Below are 8,034 nucleotides of genomic sequence, written 5' to 3'. Positions count from 1 at the left end.
CTTTCTTCAACATTTCATATAGTATTTTATACTGCCTATATCGCTCCTTCCGCTGCTACTGTGCCTTTCCTTCAAAACTGGTGTGTTTTACCTTGAAATCTAATTCCTTTAATTTGTTAAGTATATCTGATGAGTTCTTTAAGCGTGCATCACTTAACGTACCAAAAGCACTTGATAACAGTCTCGTTAGACACTTGGCTAAACTGTGGTGAGGAAAACCCACATCTGACGTGATCAGTCTCATGGATATACCAGGTTTGTATATTCTCAGTAGCCCTCTTATTCTCGGTGGCCTGGAAGCTTCCTACAAAAGTCCAAGTTATTTATTTCCCTTCCTTGTTTTATTTACATTTTGCCTTGCTTCTTTATTGAATCTGTTAACCTCACGTTCGACAAATTCAAAAGCTTTTCTTCACATATGTTGCTGTCATCCAGTAAATTCGACACTTTTCTAGCATATTCACTTTTATTTAGTATCATTATTCCGCAACCTTTGTCAGCTTGCGTAAAAACTATGCATAATTTTGATGCATACTGGGAGGGTTGCTATACCTGCCTGATCCTCTTACTGTGAGCTGATGATCATCTGCATTCACAGGAGCATTACAGTTGACCTGCTGAGAAGTTGAAGTGTTTTCCGTCAGGACACGGAACAGCGTCGAAGTCGAACTGAGGATGCCTCCTTACGGAATGCCATTTTTCAGCTTTCTATAGGTCGATGTGACCCCTGAGAGATACCCAAGACACATTTGCTTCCCTCTTTGCTAGGCGCTCCTGGATTTATTGAGGGATGTACAAGAGAAAGAGGCAGGAGGTCATGAGGAAAGTGTAGGGGTTGAAAAAGAGGGCAAATTAGAATTGGGGTGAGTGAGCAGTAGTAAACTTTAGGGAGAATAAGATTTCTTTAGAGGAGGTTAATCATGTGCGAAAAACAAGAGAAGAAATGGGAACAACGGTGAAGGGGGCAAGGGAGGATGAGGTAATAAGTGTCGATGAAGTGAGGAGGAGATGCAGTGTGTATTTTGAAGGAGTGTTGAATGTGTTTGATGATAGGTGGGCAGATGTTAGGTATTAGTATGGAGAGGTATGAGAAGTGAGAGAATCATAGAGGGTGGTTTGGTGAAGACAAAATTGGTGGTTTGATCAGGTAAGTAATGAAAGGGACAGAGTGTGGTTGAGAGAGGTGAAGAGGGTGTGCTGAAATCATTTAGATATAAAGAAGTGAGGAAAGGTTAATAAAGAAGATATATATACTGGAAATGGATGGAGCAGGAAAAAAGGAAAGATAAAATTGGAGATGGGAGGATGTAATGAAGAAGATTTTGAATGGTCGTGCCCTGAACATGCAGGAAGATTAAAGGCGTGCATGGGGTAGAGTGGATTAGAACTATATGGTATACAGGGGTCGACATGCTGTCATTGGGCTAAATCAGGGCATGTGGAATGGCCAGGGTAAACCATGGAAAGGTCTGTGGGGCCTGGTCGTGGATAGAAAGCTGTGGTTTCAGTTCATTGAACATGACAGCTAGAAAATGAATGTAAGTGAATGTGGCCTTTCTTGTCTATTCCTCGCGAACGTGGGAAATGGCCATAAAGTCTGAGAAAAAAATAGCTTTGTTACTGCCTTCATGTACTTATAGCAAACGTCTCTTTTTCCATTTTTTCACAAGTTAAAACCAGTGGAATGCTGGGCTGGCTTCTTCATCTCACTGTGTGTGTGTGTGTGTGTGTGTGTGTGTGTGTATGTATGTGTGTGTGTGTAAGTGTGTGTATAAGTGTGTGTGTGTGTGTGTGTGTGTGTGTGTGTGTGTGTGTGTGTGTGTGTGTGTGTGTGTGTGTGTGTGTGTGTGTGTTTATATAAGTGTGTGTGTAAGTGTGTGTGTAAGTGTGTGTGTTTGTGTGTGAATGTGTGTGTGTGTGTGTGTGTGTGTGTGTGTGTGTGTGTGTGTGTGTGTGTGTATGTATGTGTGTGTATATGTGTGTATGTGTGTATTTGTGTGTGTGTATGTTTGTGATATGGGTGTGTGTGTATGTGTGTGTGTATTTGTGTGTGTGTGTGTGTGTGTGTGTGTGTGTGTGTGTGTGTGTGTGTTTAATAATCATGGACTTATTCTCCCAAAACACAGATGTATATGCTGTCACAACAGTGCCATGCAATGCTGTTTGCTCTCACGATGGTGGACGCTTTGCTGCTAAATAGCGCCAGAGTGGCTGGCCCACTGGATGAGGTGGGGGTAATGATGGGTCAAGTGGTGAAGCAGTACTTAACCGGGTGTCACCTGGTGATCTTCACCACAACACAACAATCAACTGTGTTCTCCAGTGCTGTCAGGTCAATATATCCATTATCTCTGCCATGACTTGAGTACTGTACTGTATGCTGTGACTGAAGCTATATATGCTGGGTAATAGTGATGGGTGATTTCAGTGTGAAGTGAGTAAAGTGGCAGTTGAGGCTATAATTGGACAACATGGGGATTTCAGTAAAGTTAATGGATATGAAGTTACCAGGAGTTCCTGGTGCTAAACGAGGGACATACACAAGCATTAGTTATGTGAGTATATATATATATATATATATATATATATATATATATATATATATATATATATATATATATATATATATATATATATTCAAGTAAGATGAAAGGAGAGTGAGTGGTTCCGGGTCAAAGGTTGGTCAGTAGTAGTGGTGTGTGATGTCGCCTTGACATGTTTAATTTGCTTATGTCTGAAGTCATAAGGAAGAGAGGGGCGAGTATGCAGTTTGTTGTTGTTCGTCGATAATACATCACTGGTTCGAGTGAGAAACTGCAGAAGTTGGTGACTGAGTTCAGGAAGAGTGTTTAGAAGGAAGAAGTTGAAAATGAATATGAATAAAAGCATGATTATTACTTTTAGCAGGGTAGTGGAATATGATAGCTGAGGTATTGGGTTCAGTGGAAAAAAATTGTAGAAAGTAGGGTGGATTAGGCACCTGGGAGTGCATATAGCAGCGAATGGAATCGTGGAAGGGAAAGTGAGTCTTGGGCTGGGTGAAGGTGCGAAGATTCTTGAAGCATTTGGAAATTTGAAGAAAGGTCGTTATTCGGAGGGGCAGAAATGGTTATGTTTGAAGGTATAATATTCTTAACAATGTTGTATGGATGCGAAGTTTGGGCTGTGGATGAGGATGTGTGGAGAAGCTGGGTGTACTGGATATGAAATGTTTAAGAACAATATGTAGTGTGAGGTGGTTTGATCGAGTACGTAATAAGACAGTTAAGTGAGATGTGCGGAAAAATAGGAGTGATGTTGAGAGCCAAATACCTTGTTACCTGGTATCTTAACATTATACTAGTCACCCTACTGATACCATCACAGCCAACCACCTTCTCTCATGCGTTCCCTAATTACTGTACAGCCACACTCACGCATCTCTTACTACAGAGCTTATTTTTCACTCGTAAATTCCTTTATCGTCTTTTGCACTTAATAGAAGACTAGTACCTACTCCACATTGCTCTGTGGTCTACGTCACAGTGCTTTCTCCTGTAGTTCTTGAGTAGAAATGTTGCATTTCTAGATATCAATCTCCACTTTGAGAAGATGAGAGTTCTGCTGCAGGAGATACATATGAATGAACATAAATGAATTCAAACAGCAGCTGACCACTGGGTCCTAACGAGGTTGTTTACGATAGTGGAGGGAAAAAGAAGCTTTAGGGTAATTATGGTAAGTGGAGAAAGACAATGAGATAATCAATGAGAGGATAAGCTGTAGTTTAACTTATCGTATGGCTAGGGAGGTAGAAAATGTAGTCATTGTATAAGGTAATGCCTTCAACTATTCTAACTGGAAAATCATTCCATATGTTAACAATCCTGTAGATGCAAAAGTTCTTCACCTCATTTGAGGTTAAACGTTTGCTCACGCCTCTGTATCTAGTCCTGCGAGTACAATCAGACGGATCGACCCGTAAGTGGCTCATCAAACCAAGATTATGAAGCGTTTAATGGTGTTGAATACCTGTATTAGATCGTAACTCAACCTTCTTTCTTCAAAGGTGAATAGATTAATTGTGTTTAGTCGACTTTCTTAGGATTTGTATTTCATCTTGGTAGCTCGCTTCTCTCCATTCTGTCTATGTCTTTCCTCAAGTAACGTGACCATAACTGAACACAATACTCCACATGGCGACGGACCAGAGCCTGGTACAGATGGCGACGGACCAGAGACTAGTACAGATGGCGACGGACCAGATAGTAGTACAGATGGTGACGGACCAGAGACTGGTACAGATGGCGACGGACCAGATAGTAGTACAGATGGCGACGGACCAGATAGTAGTACAGATGGCGACGGACCAGATAGTAGTACAGATGGCGACGGACCAGATAGTAGTACAGATGGTGACGGACCAGAGAGTAGTACAGATGGCGACGGACCAGATAGCAGTACAGATGGCGACGGACCAGAGAGTAGTACAGTGAGAAAATCCTTCCTATGAATCCAAGAATTTTGTTTGCCCTTCATACTGCTTGTGTGTACTGCTTGCTTGACATAGATCACCAGAGTACATCACACCCAAGTTTATCCTTCCTCATTGATCTTTTGTCTCGCAGGCCAACAGAATTCATAATGTAGGTTAACTTTTCATTTTTACTATAGAGATGTAAAACCTTGCGCTGATCATTATCAACATTCATTTACCACCTGTTCGTCCAGTCCATCGTCCACTCCATCGTCCACTCCATCGTCCAGTCCATCGTCCAGTCCATCGTCCAGTCCATCGTCCACTCCATCGTCCACTCCATCGTCCACTCCATTGTCCTCTTTGTTAGTTTGTAGTTGCTGACCTTCAGTTTCTCATGTAGATTTATTTCCATACTTAGCATCATCCACAAATCTAGAGATCGTTACAGAGAAGGCCATTATCAATATTGTAAATCATGTGAGAAAGAGAACATGTCACAACACTGATCCCAACGCTTGTTCCTCTAACTATTCTAAGGCTTGACTGCTAATCACTATTTTTTGTTTACGGTCAATCAACCAAGTTCCTAAATGTTGAAGTACAACCCCATCAATACCATGTGACAACATTTGTCATTAACATTTGATAAAGAACTTTATTAAATGCTTTTGGAAAATCTAAATTGATGACGTTAACTTCTTTATTTGCATCATGCATGTTGATTATCAAAAGTCTTATAAAATCAAGCAAGTCTGTCAAAAATGAGCTATTTCGTCGAAGACAATTCTGAGAATCGTTTACCGAGTGTTGTCTTCCAAATGGTTTACAGTCATATCCCAAATGATATTTCCTATTAGCTTCCCAACAACAGACGTCAAGCTAACTGGACCTGAGCAGTGATGAATGACGTATTTTGAATATCGGTGTTACATTGGCACATTACCATTCCTCTGGAACATTTCACGTAGTAAAGGACTTTTTGAAAGGAGCAGCTAATGATTGAATTACGTCACTGCTCGTCTACCTCAGTGTCATTGGAGGAAACGTCTGGTCTGGGCTTGTCTGCTCTCATGCTATTTATGATACATTGTTACACACATTGGTGAAGTGTTGGAACATAAAGTACGTTTGTAATTTAAATCTGGCTTTCATCTATCATTAGTACCAATGTCATTATAAAGAAGTGATATCTATCAAATACTTATCACCTCAGACACTTGAGCTTTGGAGAACAGAGTGTGTTCTTGGTGGAGGGAGAGAAGATGTTCTCCCAGGACCAGCTGGCCCAGGACCACCTCCTCCAGGGGCTGTGGGGAGACACCAGGACCACCTGTCGTGCTCTCATCCTCGACCTCACCTTCATCAACAACAACAACAAAAGCAACAACCTCGTCATCAGGTATTGGTTGATTCTCTCTCTCTCTCTCTCTCTCTCTCTCTCTCTCTCTCTCTCTCTCTCTCTCTCTCTCTCTCTCTCTCTCTCTCTCTCTCTCCCTACATCTTCTAGCTTTGAGTTTTCCCTATTTGTTTTGACAACCGTATTTTCTTGTATTTCGAAAAGAAGCTCATGGTTTACTTTATCGAAGGTGTTCAGAATTTTGAACACTTGGGTTAAATCGCAGCGAAGTCTACGTTTTTTTATGGGAGAAAAGATCCAATTGTTGTAGCCTCTCTTCGTATGCCAGATTTCTAAAGGATGGGATCAATTTTGTCGCGCGTCTTTGTACTTGCTTTAATTTTTCCTCGTCCTTGGACTGCATATTCAAGGTGCAACCAAGGAAAGAAGAGATGAGAAATAGTTAGTATGTCAGAGAAGAGAAAAAACTGGCTGTTCTGGTTCTCAGTGAAACAAAAGTCAAGGGTAAAGGGATAAAATGTCTTTGAATTGTCTTAGGAATAAATTCAGAGTTTTGTGAGAGGACAAGCAATAAAGAAGGAGTTCTACTCCTGAAGCAGTTGTGGGAGTGAGTGAAACTATAAGGAAGTGAATTCAAGATTGACTTGAGTGGAAATGAAATTGGATGGCGAGAGATGGATGGTTACTAGTGCTTTGAGAGCAGCTGAGTTAATGTGTCAACAGTTTTGATGTAAGGAATTGTGTATTGGTGATGGGTGATTTCAATGCGAAGGTAAGTAATATGGCACTTCAGAATATAATTGGAGGGACATGTGGTACTCATTGTCTAATAAATGGAAATGGTGAAAAGGTTGTGGAGTTGATTACTGAAACATGGCTGGTGATTAGAAATATACACAAGTATATGTATGTGAGTAGGGCATATGGTCAGCGGGAATCATTGGATTACATATTAACTAATAGGCGTGAAAAGAGAGTATTTTTGATGTAGATGTGCCGAGTAGGGTAGCTGGTGGTATGTCTGATCACAATATTGTGGAGACGAGGGTGAAGATTTGTAAAAGTCTGTGGAAAAGAGGAAGCAATGCCAGTGAGGAGAGATTGTTGAGAGTATATGAGCTTGAAAAAGAGATTTTTATGACGAAAAAGTAGAAAAGGTTGAGTTTAGAATGGCAAAAGGTAAGAGTAACGTCAGAAGTGGGTGAGGAATGGGAGCTATTTAGGGAAACAGAGCTGGAATGTGCAAGAGATGCATGTTGCATTGTGAAAGGTGGGAGGTGGGTAGATTAGAATGGGTAACAAGTGGTAGGATGTAGTAAAGATATTAGTGAAAAAGAGAAGGGAGTCATTTGGACGTTGCTTACAGGGAAGGAGTACAGTGACTGGAGGATGTATAATAGAAACCGGCTTGAACAAATAGAACAAATAGAAACATCGGCGATGTGGAAAAAACGGGAATTGGTAACAGTGATAAAGTAAGGAGAAGATGGAGTGAGTATTTTGAAAACCAGTTGAATGTGTTTGATGACAGAGTGGCAGATGAAGGGATTAAGGCCGGGATTGTGTGCAATGTGCGAGAGTCAGCCAGAGTAGTTTGGTAAAGGGAAAAGAGGTGGTGAAAGCCTTACGTAAAATGAAATTTGGCAAGGAGTAGGTGGTATTGCACTTGATGTTTTTTTTAGAAAGTGAATGACTGTATTTTTTTGATTGGTTGGTATGGATTTTCATTGTACGTATGGATCATGATAAGGTGCATAAGGATTGGTGGAATGTATTCATAACGCTATTGTATAAAGGCAAAGGGAACAAAGGTGAGTGTTCAAACTACAGAGGCATAAGTTTGTTGAGTATACCTGGTAAGTTGTATGGGAGGGTATTGATGAATTGGTGAAGGCACTTAGATAGCATCAGATAAGGGAAGAGCAGTGTAATTTCAGAAGTGGTAGAGCAATGAAATTCAGAAATGCTTAGAAAAACAGATGCCTTTGTATGTACAACGGATCTGGAGAAACCATACGATAAGATTGACAGAGAAGCCCTGAGGAAGGTTCTTAAGAATGTACGGTATGGAAGGAAAGCTACTAGAAGCAGTGAGACGTTTTTATCAGGGATGTAAGGCATGTGTAGGAGTAGGAAGACAGAGTAATGAATGGAGTAATGAACTGAAGGAAAGGAAATGTTTTAGATATCTGGGAGTGGGCTTAGCAGCGGATGTAAC

The 8,034-nt window shown here is 40.9% G+C and overlaps 1 protein-coding gene across 1 annotated transcript in view; it reads left to right on the top strand.

The window, feature by feature from the left end:
• Positions 1-2,174: 2,174 nt before the first annotated feature.
• LOC139757151 (glutamate receptor ionotropic, delta-2-like) overlaps positions 2,175-8,034 on the top strand; it is a 69,233-nt gene continuing 63,373 nt past the window's right edge. The window contains exons 1-2 of the mRNA XM_071677250.1: positions 2,175-2,332; positions 5,682-5,858. Coding sequence (XP_071533351.1) covers positions 2,175-2,332; positions 5,682-5,858 — 335 coding nt within the window. The remainder of the gene's footprint in view (positions 2,333-5,681; positions 5,859-8,034) is intronic.

Source organism: Panulirus ornatus, chromosome 25 (genome assembly GCF_036320965.1).
Source record: "Panulirus ornatus isolate Po-2019 chromosome 25, ASM3632096v1, whole genome shotgun sequence".
NCBI classification, from domain to species: Eukaryota; Metazoa; Arthropoda; class Malacostraca; order Decapoda; family Palinuridae; genus Panulirus; species Panulirus ornatus.
The sequence above is the reverse complement of the archived record's forward strand: the minus strand, read 5'-3'. Positions and strand labels throughout refer to the sequence as shown.